General features: G+C 47.1%; 1 protein-coding gene across 1 annotated transcript in view; it reads right to left on the bottom strand.

The window, feature by feature from the left end:
* ARHGAP24 (Rho GTPase activating protein 24) overlaps positions 1-20137 on the bottom strand; it is a 498319-nt gene that overhangs the window by 378635 nt on the left and 99547 nt on the right. The window contains exon 2 of the mRNA XM_084855552.1: positions 10066-10268. Coding sequence (XP_084711678.1) covers positions 10066-10245 — 180 coding nt within the window. The 5' untranslated portion in view covers positions 10246-10268. The remainder of the gene's footprint in view (positions 1-10065; positions 10269-20137) is intronic.

Genomic DNA, 20137 nt, shown 5'->3' with positions numbered 1-20137 from the left:
GCTCGGGAAAAGGCCTTCATTTATTTTTTTTCACATAAGAATGGAGCGCATCCTGTTCCTTGACCACCACATGCTTGCCTCCCTAGTCCACAAACGAGGGGTGAGAAATGCTTTTTCTATTGAGGGCCACATTCCCTTGGAGGTAATCTGCCACAGGCCAAATACTGGCAGTAGGTGGAGCTGAGTCCAGTGGTGGGTGGGGCCAGAGCCAAAAGTGAGCAAGGCTATCCTTTTTCTCCCTCTCTTTCTACTAACCCTTTCTCCCACCCTCCCCCCTCTTTCTGACACCCCTTCTCTCTCTCTCTCTCCCTCCTCCTCTTTCTGACACCATCTCTCTCTCTCTCTCTCTTTTTGGCACCCCTTCCCTCTCCCCCCCTTATGACACCCCTTCTCTCTCTCTCTCTCTCTCTCTCTCTCTCTGACACCCCCTTCTCTCTCTCTCCCCCCTTTCTGACACACCCTTCTCTTTCTCTCTCTTTCTGATATACTCTTCTCTTTCTCTCTCTCCCTCCCTGCCTATGGGGTGTCAGGAGAACTAAATCACTTGCAGACGGCTTTTGAAATTATTAGACCAAGGGCTGCATAATATTAGACTGAGGGCCACATGTGGCCTTGAGTTCACAGGTTGCTCATGGGATCACATTTTCAGGCCATACTGGAATCATTGAAGGTGAGTGAGACCAGACTTGAAGTGTGTTTTCTAGGGTGGCCATGTGTCCTCTTTCACAAAGGACAGTTCCCTATTTGAAGAGGCGCTAGAGGACTGTTCTCTATTTTGAAGGCATCCTCTACTTGAAGGTTGGTCCAGTCCAAGTCCAGTTTAAAGAAAAAGACACATCAGATGGAAGAGCTGGGCCCTGAAGTTGCCCCTCAGCAGCACCTGGACAGCAAACTCAGCAAGGCACACAGGTCACCTGGACACAGTTTTCCACACTATGGTGAGATGCACTGTATTTCTGTGTAAATTACAGTAATTCTTTCTAAATTTGCATACACTTGCACATGCACATTTTATAAAAATTGGTGGCCTCTTTTTGGTGATTCACAAGTGGCCACCTTAGTGTTTTCTCCAGCTCAACTGTTCCTAAAGAGAAAGGGGATTTACCTATTTCTTAAAGGTGGGCAGAAACTGAGCAGGTGGGCCTCACCTGGAAGTGTTCCAGAAGGTAGGTACTACTGTGGAGAAGGCTCATGTTCCCATAAAGCTGCCTACAATCCTGAGTAGATGGGATGCTAAACCAAGCATCCCCTACTAATCTTAAGAAACTGGGATGTATGGGCTGATGAGGATGAGGGAGAGGGCCTTCTTTGTGGTGGCCCCCACTCTGTGGAACTCCCTCCCAAGGGAAGTCCGCCATGCTCCCTCTTGGTTATTCAGGCAGGCATTTGGCATGGGTTAGGGTATTTTTAAATAATGTTTTAATGTATAGTTTTACTGTCTTAAATTGTACCATTGTACATTGCCCAGAATGGCCGGGTGACCAGCCAGATGGGCGATTAAGAAATTTAATAAATAAATAAAATAAATGTATACTGGTATATAATGTAAATGTATACTTGTCTATAGATATGTAGGACTTTATAGGTGACAAGTAGCACCTTGAATTGTACCTGAAAATCTAAAAAGCATAAAGGTTTATATGCTCTCTCCTACCTGCTGTCACCTGGAGTAATCTCACTATTGCCAATCTACATTTGGAAGCTTTCAGTATCATGGCACACATGGGTAGAGCTTGATCGTTGAGCTCGCTGCATGGTGGAGCAATCACATCTGTTTCACTGTGTTACAGCTGGCCACACAGCAAAACAGACATGTGTGATTGCTCTACTGTGTGGGCAGCTATAACTCGGACCTCTGCATCTTGGCATATATGCCTGGTGATGTGAATTGGCTTTTGATCACATCTGTTTTCCTTCCAAGTACAAGTGGAGGCAAAAGCAATATTCTCTTATATGAAACATTTTTTTAATGAAATGTCGAAAGCTGAGCAATACGTAGAAAATGGGTAACCCCCTTCCACCCAGCGAAGAAGCTTTCCAGAAATAGGAAATCACTTTCAAGAATAGACAGATGATCTGAATCTGAAACAGGTTTATGGCTTGCATGCTGTATGTTCAGCTTGACCTTCCACTTTTAGAGAGCAATGCCTTCCCCTTCAGCTACTTTTATGCACAGAGTCAAAAGCCATGGGGGGAAATGGATTACAAGATAAACATTCAAAGAGGAGAAGTGACTAGAATAAGAAAAAGGACCGACAGGTTTGCCTTTGCAGGCAATCAACTCCATTTGTGACCTTCAGCAAACTGAGTGCTCTGGGCCTCTACTATTCATGCATCCAAGCTGTTGCTTCATTTACCACAGTACATTTGTACAGGGTGAGAGGAAGCTTACATTTTATACCATGACCTAGGAAACATCAGGTCCTCCAAGGAATGATGCTGAACTACAGTATTTTTAGACATTTCTATTGGAAGTTCACTGAAGTCCTCAATAATTTGCATCTCATTATTATTTATTATATATTTAATTTATATCCCACCTTTCTGTAAAAGTGGCGTTCAAGGCAGCTAACAATAATAAAATACAGATTAAAAACAACTTAATTGAAATATAACATAAATAGAAATTAAAAACATACTTAAAAACAGAATAATAAGAGAAATAAACAGCACCCAACCAATTAAAGCCCCTTTCATCAACAGATCAGTGTACATGCCAAAGGCCTGCCTGAATAAAAAGGCCTTTGCCTGCTGCTGCCGGGACAGAGGGGGGGCCAACCCAGCCTCCCTCAGCAGGGAGCTCCAGAGAACAATCCTACCAGTCTGAGGGCTGAAGGATGGAAGCCTCTAATCTTGGAGGCTTCCAAGTATCCAATGCTCCTGCTGCCTTCAGGGTGGGAGGAGCCATGGAGATGTTCAGCTCTCCATCCTCCTCTACAGCATTTTTCACTAGAATGGTCTCCAAGCCCATCTGGTGGAGCTGTGCTGCCAAGGGTGGGGCCAGGGACTGGGAGCCATTGGATCTGACAGATCTGTGGCCCTTCCCCTCCCTGTTCTGCCCACCTGCATGCCCCCATCCCTCCCACTGTCCTTGGGTAAGGTAGCTGCCTCAGGGTTTTCCATGGCAGCTGGGAGGGGCTTGGGTGGGTGGTGGTAGTGGGGAAATCCACACTCAGCTCTCCTCCCCCATGGTTGGAGCTCTGTGTCCAGCCACAGAAGGGAGGATCTGCTATTGCCTGTGCCCCCTCAGACACCATCTAGGAGCCACAGGCTTGCACTATTCATCACTTGCCGAATGCCGATACAAGCCTTGATTGGGCATTATGCAGGGAATTTAAACTTGTGTAGGGGGTCATGGAGCTGTGGGGCCACATGTTCTGGGCCCACCCTTCAGTGTTCCTGTGTGTGCCATCCCTGCCCACTCCACTCCCAACTTCCGAGCGCTGAGCAAGTAGGGGGGCTTTCTTTGTGCATTCTTTGGAATGTGCTTAGAAGCTTCCCCACAATCAGGAACCCTGATTAGGCAGGGCTCCTGATAGCAGGGAGACTTCTATGTGTGTTCAGTCAAATGTGCATAGAAACCCCCTTCAGACTAGACAGGGAGGGGAGGGGACAGGGATGTCGGAGCCGGGACTGTCATGTGCACCCCTGTGCTCCCTACACAAGTTGAATTCCCCCCATTTAGGCATAATGCCTGAATAGGGCTATAGTAAATGAAAAATGTGAAATATGTTTCTGAATGACTTAAACATTTGGGAATTTGTATGCTTATAGCTTCATGTCATGATGTTTTCCTTCCCTCATTGCAGCTAAGGGCCAAACTAGAGGTGACTCCGGAGATCTGTGATGTACAGCACAATCCTATGTATTGGAGCTTACTCCCAGATAAGCATGCCAAGGACGGCAGCTCAATCCATGTAGGTTTGCTCAGATGCAAGTCTCATTGTATTAAATAGGGCTTACTACCTAGTAAGTATGTTTAGGATTCCATCCTAAGGCTGAACTCTATGCATGCTTACATGGGAATAAGTCCCACTGGGCTAAGTAGGGCTAACCTCTGAATAGATATACATAGGATTTCACTATAAAGACTCCTTTTTTCTTTAGAAAAAACTAATTGTACCACAGGGAGAGATAGGATTGGGAGTCGGGACCTGGCCATTTTCCCAGACTAAAATTGCCCTGTAAAACTATTTGCCCCCTGGAGGAAAACTTACAGGTATCTCATGGGTATTTGTAAGTTTTCCCTGCATAGGCCAAATAGCAGATTTTGGGGTCCACTTGTTTTGGGGTCCTCGGGGAAAAATAGTTAACCCCCACCCTCCTCAACCACTGCAACTCTTCTTGACCCTTCCCCATAGCTATTTTTTTAATGCTGAATATCAAAATTACAGGTCTCTTGATCCTTAAGGCTGCAGTGTACACTTATCCTGCCATCCAATGCACACAGTGGGGTTTACTTCTCAGTCTGCCCAGAGAACATTAGTTATTGGGCAGATTAGAAATGTAACACATAAATAAATACAATGTGAATAATGCAGGCGGCAAGGAAGCTCATTTTCTTTGCCCTCATATTGCTAGAGCTGCTAGGGGTCTCCCCAGCTCCATTTTGATTCATGTAATCTATGTAATTATCACATTAATTTCTATTTAACAGATCCATTAGAAGTTTTAAATTATTTTAATTAAAACTCAGCTGAACTCTGGCAGTTGTTCCCCATTAACTCCTAACAGATGTCTTAAACGGACTTGTCTGCTAATGAATTTTTTACGCAAATTAGATTAGATGGAAAGTACATATTTTGCCAAAATGAGGGGCTTGTAAAACCAGCTTTGCACCTAAAAGGCAACCTACTCAAATGAGGACATCTGGTGAACTGCAGCTTAATTTTAGGAGCAGACTATGCACTTCTAATCAGCAGCGGGCTCAGGCCACTAACGCGGGGTTTGGATGTAGTATTTAAGTACCATAAAGATCACTGCTATTTGGAACGGAGTATCCTTTCGAATTAGTGCCACGGAATTTTTATATGCACTTCTGAGTCTAAGCCTGTGGTGTTTTTAATGCTATTGTAAGTTGAATGTGAATTGTACTGAGTCCAATATTATTCTGCTTCTGGGGGTTTCAAAGGGGTTTCTAATCAATTCAGTAAGCACTTAAATTGTGTGAAGAGAGGTCTTTTAAAAAGCAGCAGATGTAAACATTACAAAGTATAACCGGTAGAAAATGAGAACGGAAAACACCACACAAGGAGGCCATTTTGAAAAGTGGTGACCATTATGCACTAATGAAGAAGCGGGTAGGTTCTCCCTCACTGAAAGGAAATCCTGACACTAAGACCTGGTTCACACATGCACGTCTACCACTTGATGACTTCGGTGCCAACAGGTGAGTTGCATGTGTGAATGAGCCATCGTAGATCTAATGCCAGAATTAGAACATTCATATCACATCACATCACCTCAGTCGTATAGGGCAGTATCCCACAGGGCTGCTGTGCTCCTGCTGATTGTGTTGCACCAGCAGGACCCACTGTTCGTTCAAGGTGGAGTTAGCGCCTAACAAAGGAACCCTGGAAATGAGTGGAAATATTTGTTTCTGGATTGAAACAGGTGTCAGGGTGGAAACTGAGCCGATAGAGCCCCAGGGCAGTTCTGATTCTGAGGAGGAACAGCAGTCGGTGGGAGAGGAGCTCGCTCATCTCTCACTAGGGATGGCGGAGAATTTCTCCCTGAAACTTCGGGGGGCCGAGCGCCAACGTGTTCGGCCCCCCGAACAAGTTTCGGGGAGAAATCCTCCGCACCCCCCCCGCACCCTGCACCCCCCCCCGGGACGGGACTTACCTTCGCTGAATGTCCCTCCCAGCGGCGGGTCCGGCCGGCGGTTCGGCAGGTGTACGTGTGGGTCGGGAGTGGCAGCCGGTCTTTCGACCGGCTGCCACCGCCGCCATTCCAAGAAAAGAAAAGAAAAAATGCCCCCGTGATAGGCTACGTGACAATTAACGTAGCCTATCACAGCTGACTTTGCAGATCTAGCCGTGATAGGCTACGTTAATCGTCACGTAGCCTATCACGGGGGCGTGGTTTTTTTTTTAACTTTCAAGTTCGCGGCCGGGCGAGGCAGGAAGCCTCCTCCCCGGACTGAATTTCGGCCGGGGCGAGGCGGGAAGCCTCCCCCCTGGCCTGAATTTCGCGGGGGAAGCAGCGAAGCGCCTCCCCCCCACTGCGAACAAGCTTCGACGAAAGGTAAGTGACTTTCGTCCCCCCCTATCTCTCACAAGCACAGCAGCTGGCAGAGATTCCTCCTGCCAGCATTCCTGGGAGAGATAGTGACCGTGGCAGTGAGAGAGCGCTGGAGGGGGCTTGCCGGACGCTCGGAGCAGACGCAGGGAGCGACGGCAGATGGAGGGTGCGGAAAGGAGGCGTAGCGCTCGTTTGGCGTGCAAACAACGGTCACGTCCCAAGGACCCAAGGGAAAGAGGGAGGATCTCTCCCTAGCCCATAAGTTCAGGGTCTTCCCATGGTTCCCCTTCAAACAGGGACCAACTGCCTAACCCAAAGCTTAGGCTACTCTGCTATCTTTCCCCAGTGCCGTTCCTTGCTTAGTCGTTAGTGATTAGTATCTGAAAGAGTCATTAAGTAGTAAAGGAATAAAGCCTTGGAAAGAATCGTCGTCGTCTGTGTCCTGAGTTGGCTATTGGAGGGACTGTAAGAGGCAGCTAGGGTGCTCCTGACAACAGGTCAGCAGAGACCCCTTCTGCAAACTCTGCTGACATGCCCCATTCCAGAAATGAGCATATCTGCTCATTTCGAGTTGCTTTAACAACAAGCACTACTTTGCCATTGTGCTAGGGGTGGGTCCCGCTGGCATGTGCGTAGCATAGGATACTGCCCAAAGCTTTTCCATGGAGTCAGTTCATACATTCCAGTGTGAGCCATCAAATATTGATTAATCAGCTAGGGATGGCAGAGAATTCCACCACGGATCTCGGTGAGGCCGAATGCCAGTGCATTCGGCCCGCCGAACTACGTGGCGGAACGGCCTGCCACCCCCCCGCCCCCCCGCGGATCTCCCCTGGGACGAGACTTACCTGGGGCAGATCTTCTCGGTGGCGGCAGCTGCAGCGGCGGCGGCTGTGGCGGCCAGTCTTCCAACCGGCTGCCGCTGCCACCATTTCCAGTGTTAAAAAAAAAAAAAGACGTGATAGGCTACGTAAAGATTTACGTAGCTTATCATGGCTAGGTTAAAAAACAAACAAACAATGTGATATATGTAAATCTTTACATAGCCTATCACATCTGACTTTAAAAAAAAAACATGCACGTACGCAAATGGCGGCAGCTATGGCTGCCGCCATTTGCGTTCCTTATTTTGGCCCATCTTAGTCTACGTAAATATTTACGTAGACTAAGACGGCAAAAATAAGGGGGAACACAAATGGCGTCCGCTATTTATGTAGACTAAGACGGGCCAAAATAAGGAAAGTAAATGGCGGCGGCCATAGCCGCCGCCATTTGCGTATGCGCATTTTTGTTTTGTTTTTTAAAGTCAGGTGTGATAGGCTACATAAAGATTTACGTAGCCTATCACGGCTGACTACAGGGACGCAAACGGCGGCGGCTATGGCCGCCGCCATTTGCGTCCCTGCTAGCCAGCGGCTGGATGTCCGGCTGCTGGCGGAGCCGGCCGGTGGCTCCGCGGAATCCCTGTGGAGCGGAGCCGGCTGGCCAGGATTCCAGGAGGAGGGACGGAGCGCCTCCCCCCCCCCCAGTGGAACCTGGCAGAGCCAGGTAAGGCCAATTTCGTACATCCCTATAATCAGCCAAGGACAACTCAAGATGCTTGACAGCAACTGAGGTGGTAGGATGCCTGACAAACATCCAATGGAAGCTTATTCCAGAGGTGCAGAGCCACCACTGAAAAGGCCCTCTCCTTTGTACTCACCAGCCTAAGTGCTTGATAGTGGGCAAGTGAGAAGGGCCTCATCATATCTCCCAGTTGGTGGGGGGTGGTAGGCAACTCCTCATAAGCAGATGCGGGGAGGACACCTCCAGCCTTGTCATGTTCCTGATGTGTGCCATCCTTGGGTGCACAACAAGACCTGAAGTTTGGGATGGGCTGAGCTTAAAATGACCTAATTTAGACCCAGTCTGAATTGCATTCATACCAGATACAAAGAGACAGTGACAGCCATCTCTGTAATTGTGGTGGCTGGGAAAAGCTCACACTAACATTTTGCCATGCATTTATGTGCCCACATGCTTGACTCACAGAGAAACAAAATGGCTGCTCACATGTGTGAGCACATATATTGGATTCATCATTCAGCGGTGTTTGTTCCTGTGAGGTTTTTTTTTTAATTGAACCAAGCATGAAACTCTCTATGAACATTCACCCTGCAAGTGTTTTTTTTTAATGACCACATATCTGTGGCAGCACTATCCTCCTCCCAGCCCTAAAATGGGGGCACTGCCTACCCCAGACATGCTGGGAAAACGTTAGTTTCAGTCAAAAACAAAGCAGTATGTGGGAATTGCCTGTTAGTTGGCTACAGTCAAACAATGGCTGCATTATAAAACTGGAGGAAGCTGAATGTTGGTTGATTTCTGTGGCTGGATATCTGACCTTCAAAACTGGCACATGGACAAAATGCAAAGAACATGGGGGGGGATTAAGGAATAAGGTGACCCAGGACACTAACAAAAAATGGATCATTTCTCACAGTGAAGAAAGAAAAGAAAAATGAATGGGAAACCATTCAAATCATGGTGATCATCCTTGAGATGATGTGTTACCACATTGCATTAATTTGCTCTTTTATATTAGCGAGTTTCTCACTGCTTTCTTTTCCCTCTGGAGCAAGGAAGCAAAACCTATTTATAACCTTACCTGCTTCTTCAACAGATTACGCTTCTATTTTCCTTAGCAGTCCTCAAGAGCTTTCAAGGGCAAGGGGAGAAAGATAGCTTCTCTCTGACCATTAAAGAGTACATGAGACATAGAAAGTCTCTTGTGTTTAGTAACATTCAAGTGTGAAAATTCTTGGCGGTGGGGGTGGCATAGTGCAGTCTTCCAAGGGTGGTGCATCTTCTCCCAGTATATCTGTGTGTTTCACAGTGGAGAATTGGATACCAAATGGCAAGCCCCATTTAGGAATAGCAAAGTCTGCCTTTTCATCATGGCAAGAATAGCTTGCAAAGCACTAAGGCGATGGTTGCTAAAGGTTCAGGCAGCAGATTAGATTGGGAAAGGCTTCCAGACCACTTAGCAAAGGATAAAGCTCTGCTTTTTCTTGAACTCCATAGAAATTGACAGTCACTCCGCATGAACTCATAGAAATGGCCCACTCCCATCTCATGACTATCTGGAACCAACGCATGCCCAACACACATGCACACATCATCCATTTTTTTAAAAAAGTTACTACGAAGGATGGGCAAATCTGTCAGTTTTTTGCTTACTCCCACACTCAGACTTTCAACATCTCAAGTTCTTTCTCTCCCAAATATGAAGAACTTGGTGAATTTTGGTAAATTCTTATCAAGAATCAACTGAAACAAAATAATCACCCATCTGCATCAGCTAAACTCAATACGTATACCTATTCCCAGCATGGAGGGGACCATGTTGTACCAGCCTGCCACACAGCTGTTAAAGATGAGGAGTCTGTCCAAAAAAAAGAGGTAGCAAGCCGAACAAAGCACTAACGTGACTGAATACACATATATTCCAACCCAGACATTTAAGAGCTAAGCACTCAAAGCCCTGGGCCTGGATGGATGAATCTGTCAGTTTTGGTTTCTCCCACATTCCATTTTTTTAAATCTCAAGTTCCTTTTGCACTTTTTCAATATGGTTTGCTTATTTTTTATCAGAATTCGCCAAAATGGACAAAACTCTTCATATTCTGGAGAGAAGGAACTTGAGATTGGGAGAAAAAAAATGAATGCGGGAGAAGGCAACGCTGACAGATTTTCTCATCCCTTGGTTGAATGAGATCGAGTTCTGCCCCTCTTCCCTCCCATTCCCTTCCCTCTGTCCCACCTTGCACCTTCTGTACTTACCAAGGGTTTGGTTTCATCCTCGTCTTTGAAATAGTAGAGCTGCTCCCCTTTAAGCACAAACCAGCGCGTGTGCCAAGTCTTCACAAAGCCTCCTTGCTTCCTTAGCCACCCACACTTAACAGCAACAGGCCGTCCTTGGCTCAGCTGGGGACTCTCCGCAGAGCCATTGTGCTCTTCCATAATGAGGCCGGCAGCAGACTCTCCTGGTGAAAGAAGAAAGGGGTGGAGAGGAGCTACGTTAGCGTTATCTTATAAATAGTGATGCATCATTTTTCAGTGGAACAGAAAAACAAACAGGACATGGACTACTCAGTCAGATGTGCATCTTCATCGGATATACACAGAGAAAGAAGGGTCTATTCAGAAGGCCAGTTTGTACATGCCTAGATGTTGATTTGCCATTTCCTGGGGACAGTTCCAAAAGTCAATTGAGCAAGTCACAACCCGGACACCTGTCAAAGCATTTACAACAATGGTTGAATGTAAGGCACGAGGGAACTTGAACCAGGGACTCTAGTAGCACAGCCCAGGTGCTTTGTTCTCTGTACCACCAGGACAGCTCTCTGTCAGAGGGAGGTTTTTTTTGCCCTGATTGTTGCTGTGCTTCAGCGCCATCCGGATAATGGCCAGAGAGGGGTACTGCACCTCATCAGCCCAGCCAGAACATGTGATCTGGGGAGCCAATAGGGGCCTGGCTGGCCATATATAAACTGGTGCCTCAAGGTTAGTTTCTCAATCTGAGGAATTTTATTATTATTATTTTGAGTGGAGAGTCCCAGTACAGATCTCTGTGTCATGCCAAGTACATTTTGGGAACTGATCATCTGCTTCAGTGCTGGCCCTAGGTTTCTGAGGGCCCTTGGGCAAGACACCCTCAGTAGGTCCCCTTCCTCAGTGAGTTTGTTTATATTTGTTTGTTTGTTTGTTTGTTGCATTTATATCCCACCTTTTTTCCTCTTGCAAGGAACCCAAGGCAGCTTACATTATCCTCCTCCTCTCCATTTTATCCTCATAACAACAGCCTGTGAGGTGGGTTGGGCTGAGAGTCTCTGACTGGCCCAAAGTCACCCAGTGAGTTTCCATGGCCAAGTGGGGACTAGAACCTAGATCTCCTGGCTCCCAGTCCAACACTCTTGCCCCTCCGCTGGCAGTAAGAAGGTACAACAGTTTAGCTTCTTACTGCTGTTGTCACCAGCTGCTATTGCTCCTCTTTCTCATCAGTACTACCCCTTGCTTGTTTGACAGGCAGAGAGGCAGTGAGCAAATAGGCAGTGGCATCTCCTCCTCCTCCCCCCCCCCACTGTTGTCTGGGCAAGAGTAAAAGACAGGTGAACAATCAGGTTGCAATGGTGAAGAGAAGGAGCAAATCCAGGGGGCTCCTGTCACTGGGCCCCTGCTGGGGTGTGGGCCCTTGGCAGGTGTCCAACCATGCCTACCCTTGATGCCAGCCCTGATCTGCTTGACCTTGGCTGCATACCAGCCTATGAGCTCTGTTTGCTGATTAATATCTTGACCCTGCAGACCTTGCTACCTGCTGTTGTTTACAAGCCTAATTCTGCAGGGGCCTCACCCTGAAGATGTCAGTAACGAGAGCTAGTGCAGTATAGTGGCTAGAGTGTTGGATTGGGACTTGGGAAACCTGGGTTCTAGTCACCACTCAGCCATTAAATTCACTGGGTGACTTTGGGCCAGTCACCGACTCTCAGCCTAACCTAGCTCTTAGGATCATTGTGAGAATAAAAGGAAGAGGAGCGGGATCACGTATGCCACCTTGGGTTCCTTGGAGGAAAAGGCAGGATATAAAAGTCACAAATAAATACATTCAGATTGACTTCACTGCCTTCTGTTCACTGTGTGAATTGTTTTTAAACTATGGAAAAGTGAGACAAGTAGGAGTGTGTATGTGAGAGAGAGACAGACAGACAAGGACATATTTTTCTAAATTGGGGAAGGGGAGCCATTTGCACCCTCAAGTGTATTATGAAACAGAGGGCTGAAGTGTTTAAAATACTTATTTAATGCTTTTACTAAAATGTGTGAGTTGAACATGTTTTATTTCTTTGGCAAATACTGTGGTCCTCTGAAGTCCTGCGTGGCATCCTTGACCTCGCACCAATGGCATGACAGTACATAAACCAGTTAGGCTACCAACTAGTTCTTGTTCATTTTCATTTTTTTTTTTACCTCATTTGTTGAAGCTCAGCTTGGGGATAGTCAATAGCCAGTTCTAAATATATATATATATATATATATATATATATATATTGTTGTTAAGTCGTGTCTAGGTTTTATTCTGGTTGTACTTTTATGCTGTAGTTTTAAGCTTTTCTATTTATATTGTTTTACACTGTACCTGGAGGTTTTCATTTTTGTGAACTGCCCAGAGAGCTTTGGCGATGGGGTGGTATAGAAATGTAATTAATACATAAATACATTTTCTTTTTCTTTTCCTCCTTTTTTAGTTTTGTTTTGTAGTGCTGAACATTTACAATATTAAAAAAAAAAAAAAATCTGTATCACCCAGTACTCTCATCACTAAGCCTTAGGAAAGGCATTACAATCTTTTAGAATAGGGAAGGGGGACATGCAAAAGGCAGGAAACCACCAAAGAGTCACAGTCAGAGGAAAGGGGTGGGGCCAGGAGAAGGGGCATGGCCATCTGCAGAACCCTGGAGGGCTGGATTGGGACTCCAGGTGGGGCAGATTTTGCTCATAAGCCTGAAGTCCAGCACCCCTGGAATACTAGGCTAAATAGACAGTCTGACCTGATATGAGGCAGCTTCCTATGCTCCTTACATTTGCCTGGATGGGGCAGAGGTGTGGGAATGAAAGAAGTTTATTATATTATTTATTTACTTATTTAATTTATTACATTTCTATACTGCCCAATAGCTGAAACTCTCTTGTAAAACAGTTCTATGCTATTTTTCCAAAGTTCAGGGTGGTGGTAGGAAAACAAGGGCTCATGACTCCCCACTTCTCTCAAAACACCTTGAAAGAAGAGACCTATGAGCAGTGGAGGCTGGTGGCTCTGGTGTCAGTGGGGCAGTGAATCCACTCCGGGTTTCAGTCAGAACTCTAAAGGAGATATGCTTCACACCTTGGAGAGCTCCTTTAGAGTTCTGCCTGGTTCTGACTGAAACCTGGAGCAGATTCACCGCCCCACTGATATCAGAGCCACCAGCCTCCGCTGCCTAGGAGCCTACATGACCTGAAGAGTGAGCTTTGGCAGGCCTATGCATAAGACGCTCCTGCATATGTTGAGCAGGGCTTTCACTGAGGATTGAAACAAATGTTGGGGAACATGCAGCAAACTGCAAACATCTGTGCATTTCTCTTAGCACAGGAAGCCTTAAGTATTGAGAAGCTGTGCTAAATTAAGGGGTTGAAGGTGGAAGTGAAACCAGACACATTTCACATTGAAAGCATTCAGCTGTGCAAAGGACTTTCTGTCAAAATGTGAATTCTCCAGATTTTGCACAAATCTTCATGACTGCTTTTGCATTATTTGGTTTATGGTCATCTCACCGCTCATCAAGGACAAGTGACTTGTTGCTGGTTCAGATTGTGAACAAATAAAATGATTTGATTTTGACTTAACCTAACACAAACCTACAAGGAAGTCAGGATGTAGAAGAGGTATACTGGAAAGCTTAAGAGGTTGGCCATAGACTTTCCCCAATTTCTGAGTATGTTAAGGGGAAGGCAGGTGGTCTTTTTGCCCAAGTAAGGAGCATGACTGCTGCAGAAATATAGGGGAAAGCATGGTTGGTAAATCAGGAGTCCTTACTTTAAAAAAAAAAACACTTTTACAAGTATAAATGGTTGCTCTTAACTTTAATTATATAAAGATATAGTCAAATTTGTACAGGTTCAGAAGAGGGCAACACAGATGCTCAGGGGTGTGGGAAAAAAAGTTCTACAAGGAAAGGGTGGAGGAACTGGGTATTTTTAGCCTGCAGGAGAGAAGACAGAGGAGGGAATATGATAGTATTCTTCAAATACCTGGAAGGCTGTCACATACACAAGGGCAAATACTTGTTCTCTCCTTCCCCAGAGGGCAGGACTAGATCTCATGGGCTTAAGTTACAGGAAGGTAAATTTTGGCTGAACATTAAGAGAAACTTATAAGCGGCAAGAGCAGCTCAACAATGGAACCAGTTACCTAGAGGGATGGGCTCCCCTTCATTGGAGGTCTCAAGCACAGCCTGGACAGCTATCTTTTGGGGAAGCTCTAGCTCTGGATTTCTTCCACTGAGCAGGGGGTTGGACTAGATGATCTACAAGGGTACCTCCAACTCCATGATTAACAGCTGCAAGAGACAGATCTCTGTGCAGGGAAGTCTCTGCTTCAGTGAACGGTGGACATAAGTTGTTTCCTCTACAAGAAATCTCATCCAGATAGTTTGAAATCTTGCTGTAGGTTTGGTGAACTGTGCTGACCCCAGGATGGGACTCAGACACTCAGTAGGAATGAAGCCCTTTCCCCCTGCGGACAGGTTTCTAATGAGGCTGGCCTGGTGGCAGCTCAAACACAGAGACACCTTTCCAACAGCATTATCAAGTCTAAGAACATAAGAAGAGCCCTGCTGGATCAGACCAAGGGTTCATCTAGTCTAGCATTCTGTTCACACAGGGGCCAACCAGCTGTCGACCAGGAACCCACAAGCAGGACACGAGTGCAACAGCACCCTCCCGCCCATGTTTCCCTCTTCTAGCCCAGTCCTGTAGATTGAAACCTTGAGTTCAACAGCACTTACTCTTAAGTGTGCATGGGATTGTAGCTTTCCACCCCTTACCATCACAACTGCCACTGGTGTCCCAGCATCTTTCCTTATGATCTTAGGTGCTGAAAACATGACAACTCTGGGCACAATCCTATGGCTGCTAGTCATCAGTGGCTAGACAGCCATAGGATAGGTCAGTTCCCTGAGACCAACTTCCATCCTCTCTCGCGCTGCCTCACAGGCAGCGTGGATCAGCTCTGCACTCCGCACTTGTAAGAGCAGTGAAAACAGGGCAGTCCTGGGGGTGGGACAGGGCGGGGCAGGGAGGGTGGACGTGCCTTTCTGATGCTTTCTATGCATCATTCAGCATCTGCCCACCCCTGCTCTGACTTCCAGTGGCTAGACAGCCAAAATTGGCTGTCTAGCCATGAATGCAGGGCAGCTGAAGCAAGGAGGGGGAACATCCCCTCTGTGCTGCTCCCGCCCTGCATTAGATAGGCGGTTGCCTCCCAGTTTGGAAGCGGCTTCCTATAGGATTGCACTCTCCATTGGTTTAAAGGGGAAGCTGCCACACACACACCCCACACACACACACATCTCATGCATATAGATGCATACATTCAAAACTAGGGCAGCAAAGATGGAGGTCCCAGCAGCCCCCAACACGTGGAGGTGCATGGCAACTGTGATGGTCCAAAATAGCACATCACAGGATGAGGCTGGCTGACTCACCTGGCAAATGAACTTTTCATATTAGATTAGGGCAGGGGCAGGCAACTTGTGGGCCTGCAGATGTTGTTGGACTGCAACTCCCAACATCCCTCGCCATTGGCTATACTGGCTGGGGATGATGGGAGTTCCACTCCAACAACATCTCAAGGACCACAAGGTGGGCTTGTTTGAAAGCTAAAAGTGACAAGGTATTTCAGCCACCTGATACTGGAAGAATGTTCTGGAGGTGGTATCCTTTGTAACTCAAAAACACTCACACAGTTTGCCAACATAATTTAGTCCAATTTAGTATCATATGCTTTGCAACAGTCATTATTTCTTTTTCCTACTGGCCTAGTGCCTTATTTATCTGCTTTCGTTATTACTGTTATGATAGATTCTTCTCCTCTGGAATATTCCTTTTGCAAACTTTTCCTGAACCAAACAAAACCTTTCAGCACATCCTATTACACATCCACAAGCTTGAGCAGAAGTGACTAGAAGCTCTTTTGATGTACTGCAAAGCAATATTGAAAGTTTGGGGCCTGGTGTAGTATGGCAAAGATCTGTTTGTTCTAAGAACTTTAATTACATCTTCAAAAGGATAATCCAAAATATAATCTTTCCAATAAGACTGGATAAAGCATTCTTTGAAACTATTTATAGACGTGTATCAGTATCAACTTTCACAGTAAATAATGTCCTAATACAAGTTAATCCCCGTATTTAAACACATTGGATAGTAAGGCCTGTTTCATACTTTACACTAGAGTATTCCCTGAGTGCAGAGAAACTTAATCCAAAAATGTTCTTCCTCTTGTTCTTCTTCTTGTACTAAGGTGTGTACAAACAGAGGCTTGAAAAGTGCTCTTGCATTTATGTGTAATTGTAGTTCATGTGCTTATTAAAAAAAAAATTTACCCCACCTTTTGGACTTAAAAATCTAGAAGGTGGCTTATAATCACTTTAAATAGATCGTGTTGGATCCAGACTATGTTAGTCTCACTTAGGCCCCACTGAAATCAGTTCAAGTTGATTTCAATGGGACCCAACTGCAACTAACTTAATCAGGATCCAACCCACTGACATAATATAAAAAGTAAATCAAAACATAAAATCAAAATCAACAAGAGAAAACTTTCATAAATCTAACCAGAGATCCCCAAATTATCAGATTAAGCCTCAGCGACCAGAATAACAACAACAAAACATACAGAACAACTCAAGGCAGGAAGCAGGGGAACACAAAGGTTCTCTGAAAGAGAACCGTCTTTGCCTGATACCAAAATAACAGTAGCAAAGGGTTAGCGTGAACCTCACCCAATAGGTAGGGATGGAGGAAAAATGCATTCTGCTCACATTGTAATGCAAACTTACTTAAATTTGCACTTTTTAACCAATACATGAACCAAAAGTCAGCTATCCTTCAAAAATGTGCATTTTTCCAAATTTTGCTGTGGAGTCCTCCAATTAAAAACATGTGTACAAACATGTAGAGGAAAGTGCACACAAGAACTGCACGTATTACTGAAAATAATTTTCAAAAATGCTTACAGAAATGTAAGGATGGTCTTAAACTACAGGTGCTGTAAACTACAATACCTGTATACAAACTATATAGGTACTGAGCCAGCTGCTGCTGACTGCTGCCACCTGTTCTTCTTGGAGGGACCATGATATAAGCTGGCTGGCTGGCTGGCTGAGGTGGCTTGGGAGGGGTGGGTAGCCTGCCTGATGGGCGGGAGCGAGGGGGAATGTGTCCACCTGACGGAGGCAGTGGGGGGAGTGTTGGGGGCCAGAACATACCGAGGCTGGGTGGCAGGCGCTAGCGGAGCGCTAGGGGCAGGCCATGCCAGGAAAAGGGAACAAGGGAGAGATGTGTAATATGATATCTGTCCCCTGTTCTGTGCCTGTCCAGAGCCAAAGGATGGCTGGGGGAGGCATGACTCCATCTTCTGGCCTTCGTTTGCTGCTCTGCAATGCCAGGTCTGTTACTCAGAAAACCTCCCTCATCCATGACATGATCCTGGACAAGGGTGCAGACCTGGCATGTATTACGGAGACCTGGCTGGCTGAGGCCGCTGCTCCAACTCTGGCGGCCATGTGCCCAACCGGATTTTCGTATGCACAGCAGCCGAGGGCTGGGGATCGGGGAGGGGGAGTGGCTGTTATCTACCAGGAGTCCTTGGTCTTCACCAGACCCCCTCTCTGGGAGACCAAGGTTGACAAGTGCATGTACTGGAGGTTGGGCCCGAAGGGCAGTCTGGGGATTGTGCTCATGTACCATCCACCCCACTGCATGACTGACTCCCTGGCCGAGGTGCTTGAGGTGGTCTCTGATGTGCGTTTGCTGTCCCCTAAGTTATTGGTGTTGGGGGACTTCAGTGTACATTCAGAGGCCATCCTCACGGGGGCACCTCGGGACTTCATGGAGACCATGGCCTCCTGGGAGCTGTACCCTATTCTAACTGGGCCCACCCATGTAGCTGGTCATGCACTATACCTTGTGTTTGTTTCTGGAGAAGCAGGGAGTGATCTGGAAGTCAGGGGTATATCCACCACCCCCTTGTCATGGTCAGATCACTATCTGGTGACATTGGACTTCTCGGTTACACAACTAGGGATGGACGAAAGGGACTTACCTGATCCCGCAGCTTGCTTCGCAGTGGGGGGGAGGCGCTTCGGTTCTCCCCCCGAAGTTCAGGCGAGGGGGGGGAGGCGCCCTGCCTCACCCGGCCGAAATTCAGGCCGGGGGGAAGGCGCCCCATCCCTCACCGCTGAAATTCCAGCCGGGGAGGAGCGCCCCATCTACCCGGCCGCGAAAAAAAAAAGTAAAGTAAAAAAAACCCCACACACCTGTGATAGGCTACGTAACGATTTGCGTAGCCTATCATGGCTAGATTTCCAAGGTCAGCCGTGATAGGCTACATAAATCGTCACGTATCCTATCACGGCTGACTTTAAAAAAAAAAAAGGGCGTATGCAAATGGCGGCGCCCATGGGGTGCCGCCATTTGCGTTCCTTAGTTTGGCACGTCTAGTCTATGTAAAGATTTACGTAGCTACGGTGAAAATAAGGGAACACTATTTGCGTTGCCCTTATTTTCGCCGTAGTCTACGTAAATCTTTATGTAGACTAGACATGCCAAACTAAGGAATGCAAATGGCGGCGCCCCATGAGCGCAGCCATTTGCATACGCGCTTTTTTTTTTCAAAGTCACCTGTGATAGGCTACGTGACGATTTACGTAGCCTATCATGGCTGACTTTGGAAATCTAGCCGTGATAGGCTAGGTAAATCGTTACGTAGCCTATCACGGGTGTGTGTTGTTGTTTTTTTACTTTCCTTTTATATTTTGCAACGGCGGCGGAGGCAGCCGGTCAGAAGACCGGCCGCTGCCGCCGCCCCCGCCGAAACGCCGCCGGGACCCGCCGCCGAGAGAGACATTCGCACGAGGTAAGTCCCATCCCGGGGGGGGCGGGGGGGCGGCGGAGAATTTCACCCCCAATTTCAGGGGGCCGAATGCATTGGCATTCGGCCTCCCGGAGATTCGTGGAGAAATTCTCCACCATCCCTATCCACAACCCCTCCACAGGGATGGAGGACTGATTAAAATGGTCCGCCCCAGGTGTCTTATGGATCCAAATGGATTCCTTGGGGATTTTTTGGAGCACGCAAACGGCCACTCGGTCAAGGCCTTGGTGGGTGGGTGGAATGCTGCAATCACTGGGGCATTAGATCGGATGGCTCTGAAACGCCCTCTCCCCCTGAACAGGGTTCGAACTGCACCATGGTTCAATCCGCGGTTACAAGCCCTGAAACAGGAGGTGAGATAGCTAGAGCGCCGGTGCGGAAGTCTCGCTCCGAAGACGATTGGACACGGGCTAGAGCTGTATCTTCAGCCTATCACGTGGCGATGAAAGCAGCAAAAAAGGAATACTATGCTGCCTCTATCATGTCCACAGAGTGCTGTCCCAGGAGGCTGTTCCGAGTGGTCTGGAGCCTGGTCAGTCCAGTTGCTCCCGAACCACTAGAGCATTCTAAGGCCTCCTGTGAGACTTTGGCAAGCCACATTGCAGATAAAATTGACCGGATAAGAGTGTTATTCCGTGCACCGTGGATACAGTTAGAGAGCAAGAGGCGGCCTGTGGCAAACTGGTTTTGTGGGATCGGTTCCAGCTTCTTCCTTCTGATGAAGTGAACAAGGTGCTTTCATCTGTAAAGCCGACCACCTGCTCACTTGATCCTTGCCCACCTTGGCTCATTATGAGCTGCAGAGAGAGATTGGGTGAGGGGATCAGGGCGGTGGTGAATGCCTCCCTTGAGGAGGGAGTGATGCCATCAGCCCTCAAGGAGGCAGTGATAAGACCGCTCTTAAAGAAGCCCTCCTTGGATCCCCAAGTTCTGAACAACTTTCTCCCAGTCTCGAATCTGCCATTTTTGGCCAAGATCATTGAGCGGGTGGTGACGATGCAGTTGCAGGCACACTTGGAAGAAGCCGATTATCTAGATCCATTTCAGTTGGGCTTCAGGCCTGGGCATGGGACAGAAACGGCCTTGGTCATTTTGGTGGATGATAAGAGGAGGGCTTTGGATAGGGGCAAATGCTCCTTCCTTGTTCTCCTCGACCTCCTC

This window comes from Heloderma suspectum, chromosome 5, assembly GCF_057233095.1.
Source record: "Heloderma suspectum isolate Gila_16-S chromosome 5, 16-S_ref, whole genome shotgun sequence".
Classification (NCBI taxonomy): domain Eukaryota; kingdom Metazoa; phylum Chordata; class Lepidosauria; order Squamata; family Helodermatidae; genus Heloderma; species Heloderma suspectum.
Note: the sequence above shows the minus strand (reverse complement) of the source record. Positions and strands in the feature narration are given on the sequence as shown.